This window comes from Penicillium diatomitis (assembly GCF_028827545.1).
Source record: "Penicillium diatomitis strain IBT 30728 chromosome Unknown utg000003l_segment0_segment0, whole genome shotgun sequence".
Lineage (NCBI taxonomy): Eukaryota > Fungi > Ascomycota > Eurotiomycetes > Eurotiales > Aspergillaceae > Penicillium > Penicillium diatomitis.
Window position 1 is genome coordinate 2,609,066 of NW_026623175.1, and position 17,547 is coordinate 2,626,612.

The 17,547-nt window shown below is 51.6% G+C and overlaps 4 protein-coding genes across 4 annotated transcripts; 3 read left to right on the forward strand and 1 right to left on the reverse strand.

Moving 5' to 3' along the window:
* Window positions 1-731: 731 nt before the first annotated feature.
* Window positions 732-2,075, forward strand: N7539_003081 (protein-histidine N-methyltransferase; the record flags this gene model as incomplete). Its single annotated transcript, XM_056932684.1, has 3 exons — window positions 732-881; window positions 1,043-1,339; window positions 1,407-2,075. 3 exons carry the CDS (start codon window positions 732-734, stop codon window positions 2,073-2,075), a joined length of 1,116 nt encoding a protein of 371 aa, XP_056792643.1.
* A 253-nt stretch (window positions 2,076-2,328) lies between these two features.
* Window positions 2,329-3,011, reverse strand: N7539_003082 (putative NADH-ubiquinone oxidoreductase 178 kDa subunit; the record flags this gene model as incomplete). Its single annotated transcript, XM_056932685.1, has 3 exons — window positions 2,329-2,482; window positions 2,541-2,785; window positions 2,901-3,011. The coding sequence occupies 3 exons, from the start codon at window positions 3,009-3,011 to the stop codon at window positions 2,329-2,331; spliced, it is 510 nt and encodes a 169-aa protein (XP_056792644.1).
* A 2,554-nt stretch (window positions 3,012-5,565) lies between these two features.
* Window positions 5,566-9,448, forward strand: N7539_003083 (uncharacterized protein; the record flags this gene model as incomplete). Its single annotated transcript, XM_056932686.1, has 2 exons — window positions 5,566-8,024; window positions 8,350-9,448. 2 exons carry the CDS (start codon window positions 5,566-5,568, stop codon window positions 9,446-9,448), a joined length of 3,558 nt encoding a protein of 1,185 aa, XP_056792645.1.
* A 1,919-nt stretch (window positions 9,449-11,367) lies between these two features.
* N7539_003084 (putative C2H2 finger domain protein) lies at window positions 11,368-15,258 on the forward strand (the record flags this gene model as incomplete). The annotated part of the gene is made up of 1 exon (XM_056932687.1): window positions 11,368-15,258. The coding sequence occupies one exon, from the start codon at window positions 11,368-11,370 to the stop codon at window positions 15,256-15,258; it is 3,891 nt and encodes a 1,296-aa protein (XP_056792646.1).
* Between the last annotated feature and the right edge of the window lie 2,289 nt (window positions 15,259-17,547).

Genomic DNA, 17,547 nt, shown 5'->3' on the forward strand with positions numbered 1-17,547 from the left:
TGCAGATACTCACTCACGGAGGAACTTCCAGGCAAGCTCTCTGAGGTCTACATACAAATCGCACCAAATGGTCGGCGCAGAGGTTACAGATCCTCCACCATCAACCAACTCTCCCAGTATACCACCAATATTACTGGTTCAAAACCGATTGGCAAAGAGGCTAGCAATTTTCAAGGCATATAATTGCGATTTATTTAATCTCATAAATTGGTAGCAGCGAAATCCAATGCCAGGAGACTGCAAAGGTAATGGCATTTAGGAAAGGCTATACATCTGCCAACTATAGTGACTCGTATGTGAAAGTATTAATAGGTAATTAGTAGGAATGGGCAGCCGACTATTTCGAAGCTCAAGCCCGTCCGACATGCTCGCTCCGACCCTGGCGGGAGCATACCGAGTTCCAATGGACCTACACTCCTACCGTACTAAGGTACTAATTGAAGCTCCCGTCCGGCCGCCGTACCCGGAGGCTGAGTCAGCCTTATCGATAAGAGAACCATAATTTTTTTGGTGGTCCGTTCATTCTTCATGTGACACGGGTTCAAGATATCATTTGTCGATTTTATCGTATAGTCAGCAAGAGCGCGCTGGATTCGTACAGTTCATTGAACAAATCTGGGCTAGAATCTACTGCACGAGGACTGTTCTTTGAAGTGAGGCTGCTAAAACTGCCTTCTCCCTGGCTTCTATTTCCTGTACTTCAACAACTTCTAAAAGAGAGTTCGCCAGCTATGGCTTTCAGCTTTGGCTTCTCGGGGGATGATATCGACATGGACGATTCTGAGCTCAGTAATAGTGTGCCGGAAATTGTGGCTACCAATGGTACTGCCAACTCACTTCCCGAGCTGGTGAAGGCTCGCAAGCATGACATCAACGAATGGGTAAGTCGAGTCAAAAACCCCGAGCCAAAACATTCTTATCAGAATCACCAAGATTCATCATTTGCGAAAGATGGCATCTGTCGCTCTGTTTCCACACGAGCTCTATTATGAAGCTCAGTCAATCCTATCTGATGTGATAGTCCAAGCTAACATTCGTTCAGCTCTCAATACTTCCATCACAAATATACTACAACCGACTCTCAATAGGCGAGGCACCTATCACCATCGCTCGTCGAGAAATCTTCGATATTCGTACCCAATTAATGGCCGAAGACAATGAGAAATACGACAACGCCGAACTCATTGCCGGCCTTGAAGAAGGTGACCTCAAGCCTAATTTCTACGAAGGCGGCTTTAAGACGTGGGAGTGTGCCCTCGACCTGGCCAATGTGGCTTGTAAAGACGATAGAATTATCCAATCATTGAGCAACTCGCAGACTGATCTCCATATGATTGAGGTACGTGTCATGATCGCTCGAGTGGAGAAATTGAATCAAACAGTTGCTGAGATCGCGAAACTTCCAGCTCGGCGCAGGCACTGCTGTGCCCTCTTTGACGTTATTTGCCCAAATTCTCGCGCAGACAAATTTAAACGAAAGTGAGAGTGCGAGTCGACGCAAGGCGCATTTCACATTCGCAGATTACAACGACGCAGTGCTCCGTCTCGTGACTCTTCCCAATCTGCTGTTGACATGGCAGAGCAGTCGCTCGCAGAGCACAGTCAATGCTGAGTTCACGCAAGCATCCTCCCGTCCTGACCAAGAGGAAGAATTGGATATCACGCCCGAACTTATCGACGAGTTCAAGAATGACCTTGCACGCCGCGGAATCTCCATCGACCTTATTTCGGGTGGCTGGTCCCCCGAATTCATCGACTTGGTCTATTCTCGTCCTGCGGTTGAAAATTGCGAAACCCTGGTGCTTGCAAGCGAAACAATCTACTCACCCGCAACATTACTGCCCTTTTCGGAAACTCTCTTATCGCTGCTGCGCCGCTCAAAGACACAAATAGGAAGCTCTCGGGCCATGGTCGCGGCCAAGAAGGTCTATTTTGGCGTTGGAGGGGGCGTTGATGAGTTCCTTGCCGTGCTCAAGGATGTTTGTGGTGATGAATTGCAGGTTGAGCGGGTACTGGATGTGCAGTCTGAGGGAGTTGGTCGAGTAGTGCTAGAAGTGAGACATCGTGTTGACTGAGGGAATCGCATCCTGCACTTTTAATTCAGGTGAGCGCTCTGGAAGAGCGTTCAATATGAGAGCGATTGATGCACAGAAGGGCCCTGAAACAAATGAAATTGAATGGATCAGATTGTCTGAATTGGATATTTGATCCCAGCATATATGTACATGATTTGCTTTCCGTGACGTGTCTAGACCAGACAAGTCGAATCGACAGAACATCAGAAAAAGTAAAAATGAAAAACTAATGACAACGATTTGATCTGCACGCTTATTCGTAGACGGACTGGTACTTGCCGTCCTTCATGCGCGCATCACGAGCCTGTTCAATTGCCTGGTTCTGGCGCTGATAGTGAGCCGTCACAGCGCTGAGGTCGGCGCGAGTGCCGGGGGAGACATTGTAGGGAGGGAACGAGTTCAGAAGCCTATTATTGCATTAGCGTTCATGTCGCGCAAACGGGTAGAGAGTTGGGCACAGCGTACTCGGGCTGTCTGAGCTCATAGTAGCCGGGGCCGGTCTGGGTCTGGAAAAGGTGACGATCTTCGGCGGCCTTCTCAAGAAGGGCAGTGTGAATAGCGTTGCGCTGCTCCAGGACTTCCTGAGGGGTGTTGAACTTGTTGACCAGGCTGGAGATGAAGGACTCGGAGCCGGATTCCTGGCTGGCAGCGCTGGCGCGATAGAGGGCGTAAGAGCCAGCAATGGTGCCAATGACCACGTAGAAGCTTCGCTGTTCAAAGTAGGAACCGAGTCAGCAGGTTCTTTCAGGCGAACAGTAATCGTCCGAGGCTCTCATTGCTTGTGGGCAACTTGTAGGCTCGTCCAGCGGGGGAGGAGGAGCTTACGCCGAAGCTTTCGTTCACGGGCTCGGAGTGGGCGGAATGGGAGCCAAACCGACGAGGGGTCTGGCGCAAAAGCTGCCGCGTCGTGGAAGCGGAACGTCTAGCGGCGAACATGATTCTGACGCGAAGTTTTGCAAGACACAAATGATGATGCCCTTGCGGACGGTGATATTAGGACGAAGTTGGTGATCCGTTCTAATCACGTGATGTCGGCTGGATTGAGCCTAGCGTCCCTTCCATACCATAGTAGTCTCGACATTTCTCTTGAACGCTAGTTTAACTCAACTAACATATTCTACGTTGCGCGGAGTAAATCAAAAAAAAAGTAGGGCCTCATTGAGTCCCACATGGCAATCACCATTATTTTATGGCAATCATCACAACGACTGTTGCTTTGCTGCGCGGTAAATATGACACGCGCAAGGTCAACCCCTTTACCTAAAAAGTCCTCTGTTACCTCTTTCTAGACCGATCTAAACTCGACCTCGTAATCAAGCAAATATACAACCCCTTTCCCCCAAAGGAGCACTATATCAGGGTAGAACTTGCAATTCGAACATCTGCAGACCCTTTTCTGAGCAAGAATGTTAATGTAGCGTAGATGACTGATCTCCCACATAGCAGAATGCACAAAGAAAGACGAGAGAGCGATCTTCAATTGTTGTCTTCTGTAGGACACCATGAACCCCAGCCTACTATAAACACCGGACCTTCAACACTGCCGAACGGAGCGCCTTACACGGGAATACTCAGACTATGAATCTGATGCCAGTTTTAAGCTATTGAAATACCAGGTGAACTGGAGCCCTTCACGTAGACAAGTAGCAGTCTCACGGCAGTTTGATCCCTGAGGTTATTGGGCAATTTGAGGGGACTTTGGAAAAGAATTGATTCCTCTCTTGTTAAGATAAATCATAAAAGCTATCAGAAGATCGTCTAATGTACATATTGCTCGTTTGCGAAATCCTCCCATTACCTACGTATCACCCGCGACGACCGCCCACTCGCGAACAAATATATCATTGTACCATATGGCACATGGTGAATCATGGGTGGAATGATCTGAATTTAGGCTGGAGTAATCTTACTCTATCATAGTTCACCTGCGTACAGTGAAGGAGGGGCAGGTCCCTACATCCCAGAATCTATCGAGAGTTTCCAGCTTTACAAACCTAATGGATGTCGTGGAAACGGGAGGTTGGAAATCCACTACGTTGCCGATCCGAGATGTGTATGTCCTTGGATCCCACATCCATCGGGTTCTGACTTGGCGCACTCTACCTTGCCCAAGGAGCATTCGGGCAACAACAAGGCACCCAAGCGATGCGTCGAGCGCGAGGGATAACTAACAGGCTTTGAACTCCTATTTGACTCAAGTAGTCACTCGACTCGTCGAGTCCCGCGTCACGAGGCATTGATTGCATCGTCTTTTGGGTCCCCACCGAATGTCCAAACTTGCTCTTGCTTGCCCTACGACAGAACCGTACGGTAACTACCTTACGGCTCCTATCGTCCATCGTGCCCAAGCCGGTTGATGCCCAACGCCCAACGCCCACACATCATTTATCCCCATTGGCTATGCCTTCAGTTCGAATTGAAATAAATGATGCCCTCCCAGGGAGTCAACCAGCATTTCGCTTAGCATTCCTCAATGGACGCTGTCAATTGGTCCCCAATCAAGTTGCAGCTGGGCAGTGCACAAGAACCTTTGCGCATTAAGGTATCACAAACCATCCACACTAGAATCTAGAAACGGTTCGGTCCGTCGCGGTTATACCCAAGTTACTGCCACAGCCACACTTATTCGAGGCACTCCAACTTACGAGCCCTTTCCGTGTGGACAGCTCTTCGAAGGCGACGACCGGGCGGGACAGCACACGCACCATTCACCTGTGCTCCTCGCCGAAATCTCGAATGACTCGAGAGTCGATGCAACATTTCGAGTGTGAGACTGTACTGTTATTACTGTATCGTGCTGTATCATCTCCAGCATTACATACGGTATTGTACATCTGCCCCGGCCAGTTCAGACCCAGGGAATGCAGCTCGTCTCCCCCACACAAATGCGAAAATAGATTCCCGTTGTAGTTAGGTGCATGGCCAGACTCCATGATACTTCATACTCGTCTTCTTTTTCTTCTTCTCCCTCTCCTTTTCATTTCTGATACGTGCCAACAATATCACTCAAAATTATATCCACTCGACTCTCATCAAATTGAGAATCGAACCGCCCTGAAGAACTCCTGAACGAAGACTGGTTGCCCTGTCTTCGTGTATCACCCCCATTTGTGTGCTTGTGGCCAACTACAAGCCCATAATCCTCAACAGTCAGACCATCTGGCTCGTGTGTGCTCTCTCGCTTTGCTCCTTTGTCTGCCCAAGCCTCTCATTTGAGTGCCTTGAGCTTTCCGAGAACCCGGCTTTCGCTGCCTACCTTGATCTTTGCGTCTACTCACGTCTGTAGTAGACCATCTTGGTACTATATTTCAAGTCATTGTCAGATTAATCTTGCAAATGTACACTGCGGAGCAAAATCGCCTCATCCTCCAGCCGACTCGACAGATAAGTCCTTGTCGCACTTTTGCACGCAATAATCCACTCAGACCATTGGGAACACGTCTGCTTCTATTCTCAACCAACGATCTCGGGCACTCATCAGCCGACCATCATGGTGCTAGGTAGCAAGAAAGCCAAGGGCAATGCGAAGCATGGCAAAGTCCTGATGAAGCAGAAGAATAAGAAGGCGACGAGCCCAGATCTTGTCGCGGATCCAGAACCCACAGACATCATTCAAATCAACGAAGCCCAGACACCTGCTGGCTCACCCACAAGTGCCAACCTGGAGCTTGTGGAAGCAGAGGCTGAATCGATTCGGGTCTCAGAGCCATCAGTTCAACTACCAGACCCAGCGCATGAGCAGGTCTTCTCAGTGAACGACTTCCTCGAGGTGGACGCTCCATCAGTGTCACCCTCACCATCTTTGGAGTGTCTTGTAACACCTCAGAACGAAGAAGAGCAGGAAGGATCACAAGCCCTAAAGCAAACAGGCGAGCCGGTGTACGAAGAACATCACGTTCAAGATCAGTTCGAAGGTCATCACCACCCCAAGGACAGCCCTGATCAGCGGTACGAAGAGCACCCTGAGTATCGTCCACCCGGCCGGTCTTCGCAAACCTCTACGCGCCGTAGCACGCCCAAGCCATCACCAGAAACCCCAAAAGGACAGCCAGCTTACGAAGAAGCTTACGCTCAATACCCCGGCTATCCTGGCTACTCAGCTTACCCGGCGTATCCTACCGAGTACCCCGAGAGGGCTCAGGTCTCATCTCCCTTTGCTCCCTATCCATCGCCGCCGGCCCTGGTGCCACTTCCATCGCCGTCTTTGACTGAGGCACGGTTTATGTCAAGTGCTTCTCCCGAAGCCCATTACTACCCTTATTATCCTCCGCCTCCACTGCCCTACTCGCCGTACGCGACACCCCATTACTCGGCTCCTTACTATCACTCCCCGGTGCCCAAGGTCAGCAGCCCTCTTGCTAGGTCGCATTACTCATACGCATCGCCGGTGATGTCCCCTACTGCGACCCCACCTCCGCCCGCAGCGCAGCCGGCTACGGGGTCTGCGATGGCCCCGATGCCACCTCCGTCCGCCACTCACAGCTATGCATCTGCAACCCAGTCTCCAGTGATGAGCTCGGCTGGTGTTGTGCCACCATATAATCCGTACACTCCTCCACAGCATCAGCCACACGACAGCCATTACATGCAACGCAGCTACAGTGGATCCAGTCAGCCTTACGCGGCCTCGTTCCAAGCCATTCAAAATCTCGGCTTGGGCAACGGGCAGATCAATGAGAATGGCGTCATCTCCCCTCCGGAGAATGATCAGGAGCACGTTGAGCTGTTACAGCGAATTCAGTCGGCTATCCCGGATATCAACCGTCTTCTCCATGGCTTCCGTCACACGCATACCAGGCTCAACAGCCGCGAAGCTGAGATCAAGCAAATTGGCAATCAGCATGAGCAAGCGATCATGCACAAAGATTTCTACATCGAGGCATTGCAATCTCAAATGAAGAAGACGGCCAACGAAAGCGCTGAAGAATGTGCCAAACTCAAGAACATAATCAACGAGCTTCGCCTTGAAGTCGGCGACTTGCAAGAAAAACAGAAGGATCTTGAAGACGGCTTGGCAGATCATCAAAAGACTAACGAAGAGCTCTCGAAAAGCAAAACTGACCTCGAAGCTGAGGTCGAAAGATTGACCACAGAGATAAAGGCTGCAGCTGAGACGCACGCTACCGAAATGGAGCGTCAAAAGGAGGACCACAGCAAAGCAATCCTGACCCAGAAACAGGAACTGACTGAGCTGTTTGAGGAGATCAAGGGCGAGGATGAAAAGGCTGCTCTGGAGACACTGGAGGTCCGCGAAAAGGAACTGCGTGATCAGCTTGAGGCCGCCGAGGCGGACTGGAGCAAGGAGAAGAAGGAACTCGAAGACGATCTAGAGGCACAGCGAGGACAAGTGGAGGCCATCAAGTCTGAAGTTGCTTCCAAGACTGCTGTGATCGAGAGCAAAGAGTCCGAATTGAAGAACCAAGCTGCCGAGCTTGATGCTGTCCGCGAAGAGGCTGTCTCTCGGGTTGCTGAGCTTGAAGCCAAAAACAGAGAGCTGGAGGACCTACGGAAAGAACACGCCGAGGCTTGTGAAGAGCTTCGAAAAGTTCACTCTGGTGAGCAAGATGCTCTCCGAGCCAGCCACGCCGCCGAGGCGGCAGACCTTCGCCAAAGCCATGAAGAACAACTCGCAGCTGCCGCCAAAGAACTCCAGGAGAAGATGGCCGATCTTGAGACTCATTTCCAGGAGCAGGAAAAACATTGGGAAGCTGAGCGAGCTGCCTTGCAGAAGCTTCTCAATGAGAAGGATGAAGAGTTGAGCAGCGCGGAGCGAGAGAAAGATAAGCTCGAAGGGGACGGATTGATGAAGGAACAGCAGCTTCAACGTGCAGTGGAGCAGATGCGATCGACGATCGACAATCTGGACCATGACTGTGACCGGCTGCGACGAACACTGCAGAGTCTTGGGGAGGCGACTGATCTAAAAACAACCAAGGGTGATCAATTCTTGTAAGTAGACTTTTCCTATTGTATCGTGGTCCTTTCCAGCGTTTCGAGTTGTTTCGCCATCTATCTATTGCTTTCATCAACCCCTCGGCATGATCAGCGACCACTGTCGGTTCCCACCCTTCGTTGCTTCTCTTTCACGTCTGTTTGAGCGTTTCTATACATAAACGTTCGGCTGCTCCGCAACGACTACCATGATCTCTGGTCCAGCTACGCTATAGAATGTCAATCTTCCCGTCGTGTTTCAAACAAACCGATCTTTTTTCCTACAACGACATCTAGATATCTTTTACACAAGGTTCTAACGCCTTCTTGCATGAACTTCTAGTGTGGACTGCTTCACCCAACTCGCAACTCTCATCGCTGATCTGTCAAACGAATACTTTGTCTATCTACCGATCGATCCCCCCAAGGATATTCTTTCCAAGATCCCTTCCGAGCTTCCATCCTTCCTGGACAATTCGCCCCCGTCTCGAGCCCTTCGCGCTGCCTACGTACAGCACATTGTCTCCAAAACTCTGACTTACCGTGTTTTCCAACCATTCCTCTTCACCCTCGGTCGCCGCTACGACAAGGCCGACACATTCTTCCAAATGCTGTCCTCGGATATCCGCCGTAAATCCGTGCGTCGCGAAGCTTTTTGGCGCCAGCAGACACTCAAGGCGGCCTACACCACCTCTGATGCCAAGCAGTCAATCAACGTGGCCGCCGCTGTGATTGTTGATGAAATTATTGATCAAATTCGTCATTTTGCTGATCCTCGTCAGCTAGACTCTCTTCTGACTGCGGTCAGGAAGATTGTCAAGCTCGCGGCCGAGACCTGGCGACATGCCAGAGTCGAACGAGAGCTGGTCATTGCACACTTCCCTGCACCAGGCGATGAGATGGTCGAGTCAGATGGCTGGGTGGAGTATACCTCCAAGGACGAGGTGGGCTCCCCCGAGAAGAGTCTCTCCAAGCCTGAGGGTAGACGACAGGTTGTGCTTCGCACATTCCCACGCATCGTGCGAGAAGCCGCCCATGAGGATTTTGCAAGCGATCCGGACCGTGAAACTCCATGTGTCTACGCGGCGGGCGAAGTGCTGTACATGGACTCGCCGGTGGTCATCGCACGCTTACAGGAATTGAGCAAGGGCACCGAGGAAGTCGTGAAACCCGCTGATGAGAGTGAGAAATCTCCGCAGATTGAGGAGAAACCGATCAGTCCCCCGCCGACTCCCGAGAATGAAGCTGTCAAACTCTCGACCTCGGTCCCGGCTCGGTCCGAGTCTCCTGCGCCTCGATGCGCGACCCCTAAGCCGGTGGGTGGCGCATTGCCAACAGGCGGGTCGCTGCCGGTGCGGAGTTCCACCCCGATACAGAAGAAGGTAGTGTGTCTCTCACCACCGAGCAGTCCCAACGCAAAGGGACACGCTGTTGAAGCTTGAACATGAGAGAGAGAGACCAGAAGAGGGAAAGACCTGTAGAGCGGTGATGTGTGAGTGAATGCGAGAGACGAAGTGGTTGTTAATGTGTGACTTTTCGGTTTCTGTGTTTTTGGTCTCGGTCTATTTAGCCTAGCGAAGGTTGTCAAAGCGAGGGTTTGAAGTTTTGTTGGGACGTCAAGTTTCTTCTGGGTCAATCACGGTTTTGTTGTTAATATTGTGTGCGTCTTCATATGTCAATGATGAATTCAGGATGTTGTCGTTTCAGTCGATAAGGTAGTCTTCTTACCCGCCTTCATTTCCATCTTGAGCGTAGAGTTACATACTTGCAATGCTTCACTTGCCCATTGGTTTCCATTTCCCGGAGATCCTGCCTCGTTTTCCACCTAATCCCAGGTGTCATTCCACAATTTGCGGTGGAAAAGTATTCTAGACCACAATACCATGTCCATAGTTGATTACCGTACGACCACGTAGCCGAACATTCCCGCAACGGTGTAGTTGGACACCATCTGTTGGACACAAACGCTCCCAATGAATCCGTCATGTGGCTGATCGCTGGATGGCCAGAGGGTGTGGCGGTGTGCAACTCAAGCAAATTGGCTCCAGACAAACGACAAGAGGTGGCGCAGTCTCGGGGACCTGGGCAGCTTGGAGTCTTGAGTCTTGACAGGGGACCGTTCCTGTTTCAGATGCTTCCGTCGCGCGCAATGACATTGACTGGCAGTGGAGCACTGGAGACTGGAGACACCGCACATCGCTGTGTGGCCGCCATGGCGTATGCGAACGTGCTGCAGTTTGCGGTCTGCCTTGTTTGGTGGATGATGCAATTTTGGAAGTTCTGTACAGTGTACAGTGTACAGTGGTAAATCGTAAGTAGTCAGTATTTAACTAACTAGTAGTTAGTACTAATTACTAAGTTATCCACTTAAGTTAGTACCTACTACTACTTACTGATGAGTAAAGTACTAGCTTTGACTGGTGGAGGTCGACAGTGAACTCGAGGCCTGATCTAGATGAAGGTTTGGTACCCATCTGCCTCGAAGTCGACGAAATTATTTGTGGAACTGCCTAGGGTATACACTACACACTTACTTTCCTCTTCTAACCTTTACCCTGTGGAAAGGGTCTCTGTTTATCACCGGCTGGCTGTGAGCGCATGTCCGTACCGCAGGAGTCCAAGTACCTCCCTCGGCACTGCAGGTAGTGTCAGGTACAGGTAGCCAGGTACCCCGAGGTGATTGACTTCAACCGACGTCTTGAGCTCCTGCAATCTTCCCGTATCTCGTGCCTTGCGACCCGTGACCATAGACTAGTAGCGACTTCCCAGTAGGTCACTCACCCCAAGAGATACAGCGCCAGGGAAGTTATTCTTGTGTTCGATGTACTGCAACACCCGGGCGCTAAATCAGGCTCGTGGCCAGCGGATACCCCGACTCTCTCAAGGCTGAACCCCCTTCTCGTCTGCCACAGGCGCCAAAACCCGAAAGGAACGGACTGTCAAACTGTCTGCAGGGTAGCTCGACCAGGACAAACTAGAATCGGAGTCACCCACCGGGTTCTTTTAGTCGGTCTTCTGCCCCCTAGGTCTGCTCCGGACACTTTCTGCACTATCTAATATCACGTTCTTGCAAGCTGTGAACAACGCTACGTTATACTCGAGTTTGGTCTGGCGTGGAAACGACTCCTTTGACCCGTCGTTAGCTGCTTGTCATTCCGTCTGGCCCCCAATTTTCCAAGTCCCCTCCTTCTCGGGTCTGCCGCTGGCAGTGAGAACTGTTCCGGAGTTGCGCCCACTTCTCGTTGATCTGACAAGACAGACCGCGAGAGAGACCCAGCAGAGCAGAACAGTGCCCCAACTGTACGACTCTTCCGCCTGAAGGACCTGTCTAGTGATCTCACAAGTGGGGGTTGTCAACCCGATGACCGAGAATTGGTATACCACTTGCCCCGAACTGGCTCAACGCGATCCGTACCAATATCCCCTCAATGAGTTCCCTCCGTCAGCGCCTGTCTCGCCCCCGTCGGAGATCAGCTCACCCAATCAGTCTTTGCCTGCACGGATCAATAATCTCGCGTCCAGTGATCTGAAAAAAGATCTAACTTTCGGCATGGCGACCGCTGCCGAGTATGCGGAACACCATCGTGGGATCTCTCCTGTCAAAGCGGGGTCCCACTATTCGCCGTTGGAGCCGTACCAGTCGGATCCATATGATCCATTTTTGACAGCACAGCCCTCTGATCCCGAGCAAGGCGAGTTCGATGCGAGCGCCTTTCGTCTGACCTCCAAGACTGGGGCTGTTGCCGATGACCCGTCTTCTGTGGAGGGAGCCGATTGCTTCGCCGGGCAGCCTCAGGGGTGCACATTCCAGGACTCCAACAAGGTCGCAAATTTGGGGGAGGACATCTCGACACTCAAAGTGACAGGTGCTGACTCCGCGTTTCTGGAAAGCCCGCTTCAGGTGTCCGGTCTAAGCTCGGGGAATCTGTCTTCAATTGCTGCCATTGATACGAAATGGCTGACATCTGAGACGGTCGACCCGACCCTCTATACAAGCGCAGAGTACATGATGCCCAGTCCGTCATCCATGCCGGAGGTGGCATCGGTGCAGCATCATCTCAACACTATGCTGGCCGAAAATACATTGGCTTTGACAAGCCAGGACAGCAGCTCGATTGAGGATCCATCTCAAGGTCCACCTAGATTGACAATCTCCACGGACTATACCTCCATTCCAATGAGGGGACGGAGCCCTATCATCACCATTTCAGCGACGTCACGCGGAGACTCGCCGGAAGAGCAGGCCATCGAGGCATTTCCCAGTTCCTCATTCCTTTCGCCCTCTGGCCATCAAGATGGCTCAATCAATCATGAAAATCGGGAGAATGATCTTTTCTTCCCCGGTTCTGCTTCTGCAGATTTCGCACACAGCGTTGGCCTTTCGCAGAGCCATGCAGATGCCCGTCACGGGCTAGATCCTCATTCCCGGGGGCATGAATATGGCCCGAGCCCTAATGAGATCGAGGCGCAGCTGAAGCAGAGCCGGAAAAATGAAGAGATTGATCGCTGGCAGAAAAGTGTGTCTGAAGTCAACAGTGATGCTGGCGATGAACCGTCAAATGTCCCGAGAGGCCGTCAAAAGGTCTCGAATCGCATACGCGCACTAAGCACCGGTGATCGGCCTCTTCGGCACGTCGATTATTTCAACTTGACCACAAGCCAACGTTCAATTGTGGGACCCGGTCTGATGGTGCATGAAAGTAGTGAGGAGAGCAATGCAAGTGAAGATGATTCGGAAGGTAACTCGTCACCAGATGGCCTTTCACTGGTTACTGATGATCAGCACCCGGAGGCCTCTTCTCCCCCCGTGATAGTTTCGTCAGATCTCACTGGGTCCCCGAAAGAGGCCTTCCCCATGTATTCACTCTATGATGTGTCGCGCGAACCCGTTAGACAGCAGCCTCAAACCTCTGCATTTGCAATGGCCAAGTTCGAGGAACGCGCGAGAGAGCAGGACGCGGCTTCCATCACGGCGACCATAGATCAAAACAGTATCAGAAACCTCAGCCTAAGCCTTGAGCAGTCTCTGAGATTCCCAGAAACGAAGAGAAAGACTGGCAGCTGGAGTAGCAGCTCTCTCTTCAAACGTGGAGTCCAGCAAGCGCAACAGAGGTTGAAGAGACAGGCCTCGGACTTGTCACTGGCCAGTGCCAAACCCCCGGAGCAATATACGGACACAGTCCCCGTCGCCAGCCAACGAAAAGAGAGTACTAGCTCCAGCTACCGACATCGATTGAGCTTATCCGGCAGACACTCGCCAAGGCCGCACACTCGCTCCCCAAGCTTAACAAATGCGATCATTTCCATGACTGGGAAAATGGCCGCAGTCGGTGGCAGTCATTCTGTGCGAGCAACGTCGCCTCAACCTGATACTGTTCCCAAGGGTCTCGCGCCCAGATGGGGCCGTGACCGTGCAAAGAGCGAGTTACCGCGACCAAGTACACCTGGTCTATTCAGCCTAATGCAAAACGAAGGAGGCCCGCCCGTCGCGAACTTGGCTCCATTCCACAAAGTGCGCCTCGATCCAGATGAGCTGCAACCAGGCCCAGTATCCCAAGTCAACGCGTCAGACGCCGAAGACAATGAGGAAACAGAAGTCCGCGTAAAAAAAACGCACCCGATGGAATTCCCCATGCCATCTACGTTGCCCGTGCCGAGCAAGGAGGGTTTCAAGTCGCAGATCATGCAGCTCAACCCGCGCTTGTGTGGAAGCCTCATTGACCGCTTTGCTGACGAGCAGGTGCGTCGACACCGGAAATTGGTTGAGTATCAACAAGCGCACACCACTGCAATATCTAGAGGATTTTGCGAGTCTGGTGAGTTTTGCTTTGCGGTGGGTGGACAGGCGAAATTACTGGCGCCCAATAGACCGGCCGCGGATGGGGACTGTGGGCATACACAATATCGTGTCCTGGACGATGACGACGCTCCTCAGGGTACGAGTGAAGGGATAATGGTAGCTGCAGCTCAACTTCCCGCCGGTGTGCCCTTCCCCCCCGTTGCTCGACTACCAGCTGTATTTGAGTGCAATGTTTGTTTTCAAGTCAAAGAGATCAAGAAACCATCAGACTGGTCAAAGCACGTCTATGAGGACGTACAGCCTTTCACATGCACATTCCCCGACTGCACTGAGCCAAAGTCGTTCAAACGGAAGGCTGACTGGGTTCGTCACGAGAATGAGCGACATCGTCAGCCGGAGTGGTGGACCTGTTCGATTGATGGTTGCGCTCATAGATGCTTCCGAAAAAACAACTTCATCCAGCACCTGAAGCGGGAGCACAAATTTGAAGACAGCCCTGCTGCTCCAGGCATAGTGGGCAGGCTGGCCACTGATCACCATGGGAGGACTATCGAGCAATTGGTCGAGGAATGCAAGCACACTGCAGGCACTACCCCGGCGCAAGAGTCTTGTCCGTTCTGCGACAATCATTGCAGTTCGATCAAGAAACTGACGGCTCATGTGGCGAAGCACATGGAACAATTAGCCATGCCGGTTTTGCGATTGGTGATGCAGAGTGGCGTCGCGTCGAACCAGATGCAGGCGGTACAACCGACACAGGAGCAACCTACTTGTTTCTCCTCAGCCTCCTTTGGGAAAGGGGTTGATGGCAGTAAGATCAATAGTGATGCGTTGACCACCACATTCCAGTCCCAGGTCTCGGCGCCACTGCAATTTCCGGAGCTGGCCGCTTCAGCCCCAGCCCCGGGTTATTCTGATCAGTTTTCTGGCATGAACTACACTAGCATGACCGGTGGCGAGATTTTGATGGAGCCAGAAGAGATAATTGACCCAATCCAGACGAATGGTCCATTTGAGGACCAATGTGCTACTACCGTCGAATCTTTCAGTGCAAGTCAAACGCACCCTCCAGCCACGATGCCCGCCACGCTCAACTTGCAGAGCCACGCGCGTTCAAACCTCCATGCCTTTGCCCATGCCAACGTCCACGCTCACCCACACCCCTTACATCAAATGTCTGTCTCTTATCCGCCACTCTGCACGCCGAGAATCGCTGGTTCCGCAGTTGGCCCAACTTCCTATTCTGTCTCCTCTCAGTTGCCGCCCCAGGCGCTGCCGACACAACAGGCAGTAGCGTCGGCGGCGATGGGTCTGGACACAGTTTACAGCGTGCAACAGCCGATATCCGAACAGGTTGATTACCAAGCATATCGGGCAGTCGTGCCTCCCACGAACCCGTATGTCCACGTGCAGGCACAGTACGATTCCAGTTACTCCTCGCAGATGGGATAGATATCGCTTCTTGTGATTCGTTACGCAGCGAACTCTTAGCATGGATCTTATTAGTGTTTTACGCCTCCAATTTGTTTTTCGCATCCGCTCTATTTTCGCAACGATATCTATGTGCATGTCATCTTGAGACGCCAACTTGTATCATACGTGTGTGTGTCTGGTCGGCGGTGAGCGTTTACCTTGATTGTTCGAGGATATGATATCTGGGCGAGTTCCATTGTTGACAAGTTTGACTGGAACCTGCTCAGTCTGGTTGTTTGTTTATGATTTACAGCTATACCCCGCCCCCCTTTTCTGACATTGAATATGATCTTGCAGTTTCTAATTTCCTGTATTGTTTCTGATCGCCGAATTTGACTTCCACTTGTGCATGTCGTTTTGGCGTTCTCCCGGGCACCCTCATTCCAAATGTAAGTCTGGTACCCACGTGGACTGCACATTCAGGCGACCAGTGTTCAAGAGAATCGAGTAAAGCAGGTGATGCATTCAGTATATCCCCCGGGGCCGTAGATTCTCAAGCCCCGTAAAACTTTGGCATAGACCAACGTCCGCACGGGCGGTTTCCAGCCAAGATAAGTGCATACTTGTATAAACGGTACATGCTTTTGCAACAAAGCAGGTGCTACTGCTGCCTTCTTCACTGGGCTCACATAGGCCACAATATGGGTTAGTAAACATTAGACAGTAGTCAGTAGATTTACTAGGTAGACATTGCTAAATTAGAAGCATCCGAGGTCCTCACCAAGACAGATATACTCTTGAATCTATACCTAGGCGTCCATACCTCCCACGCTGCGGCGCAGAGATCGGGTCGACGTCGGGACGGCCCGGATGTACCACTACGACCTGGTCTTCAACAAGGGATGATGAAAGTGCTTGGAAACTAACGTTGCCTAGGTAAGATACTGACTAGGTACCCAAGGTTACATAAGGAGGTCAAATAGTACTGCGTGGCGCGTGTAAATCGTTATATGGGCAGGGGCTTCTCACTTTAACTACCGGACCTTGTGCGCCGGGACGGGACTGTGGCGGGGACCTGCTAGGCTGCTAGTGTAAACTTTGGACATGTTGAAGCTGGCTGCTTGGGCTAGGTATGTCCCTGGTGATTCTGTTGGTTTTCAAGTATTGAGCGGGGGAGCAGTGCTCTAGAGTGTTTGTAGGACCGGAGTTGAGCTGGAGGACCGGGGGAGTATAGGCATTGCAAAAGTACCTCCCGACTAGACCGGACTGCTGAAAGACGGGAGACTTTGTCCGATTCGAATCAAGAGGCACAGTACTTTCTTCAATAGCGGTAGCTGCAGTACTATACCGTGAGCTAGTAGGTATGTGATTGTGTACTTTGTGCAATGGTGCACGGTCCGGGTTTGAGCGAGTTGATCTGAGAGATCACATTGAGTTGTACAGTACTTGAATACTGTGCTGCCGGGCCGGATATCCATTATCCACTGTCCAGTGTCCGGTCTCCACTCATAGATGACTGTGTAGTGTGTTGCTCTGGCTGGGCCTAAGGATCAGTAACCTTAGGGACGGGAGCAGTCTGTCTGGTGGATAAATTTGTGGGGAATTTCATCTGGGTCTGTTTCTTCCATCTACTTGTTCTGATCTCATTTGACTGAGGTATATTCTAGGTCGGGGTTAGGTCACCCTGGTCGTGCTTCCTGACACCGTTCAGGATGAGATCATGAGGGTATCGTTACCTCCGGCTTGGTAGGTACGCTTTACCCTCATCACGGTATTGGATGGTCTGAATCCGGGAAAATGTGGCGATTGAATTATGTCGAAGCGCTCTAGTAGACTGCAGCATACTTGTCGTAATCTTCAAAGAAGATTTACCGAGATCGAATGTGAGCAACCCCCGTTCGTCATCATCGCCAGATATCCATGATTCAATGACCTAGTCCTGTAGGAGCCTCGCTCGTTGGAAGTTGCAGGTGTCTTCCGTGTGGACAGTGCGCGAACCTTGGCTGACGAACGCGTGGTGGACAGAATGTCGGGTGTGTCTCATCAGCTACTAGTTAGTCCAGCACCTAGGCTAGGGCAAAGTATATTTTTTTCTTGTTCTCAGGATCCTTGGCTTGGATCAATTTTAACCTCTCGCGGGAAGCTTGTTTGATTTACCCGCTGAAAATAGAAATGCCTCGGGTGAAGGGGGGACAGGTAGACTGCACTGTAGTCTGTAGTCTGTCGTCGGTCGTCCGCACTGGTACAGTACCGGGCTCCTATCGTGGTAAGCACTGCGAGCTATCACGGGGGTATGTAGGGCATGTCTTGACGCCATCCCTTGCCGGG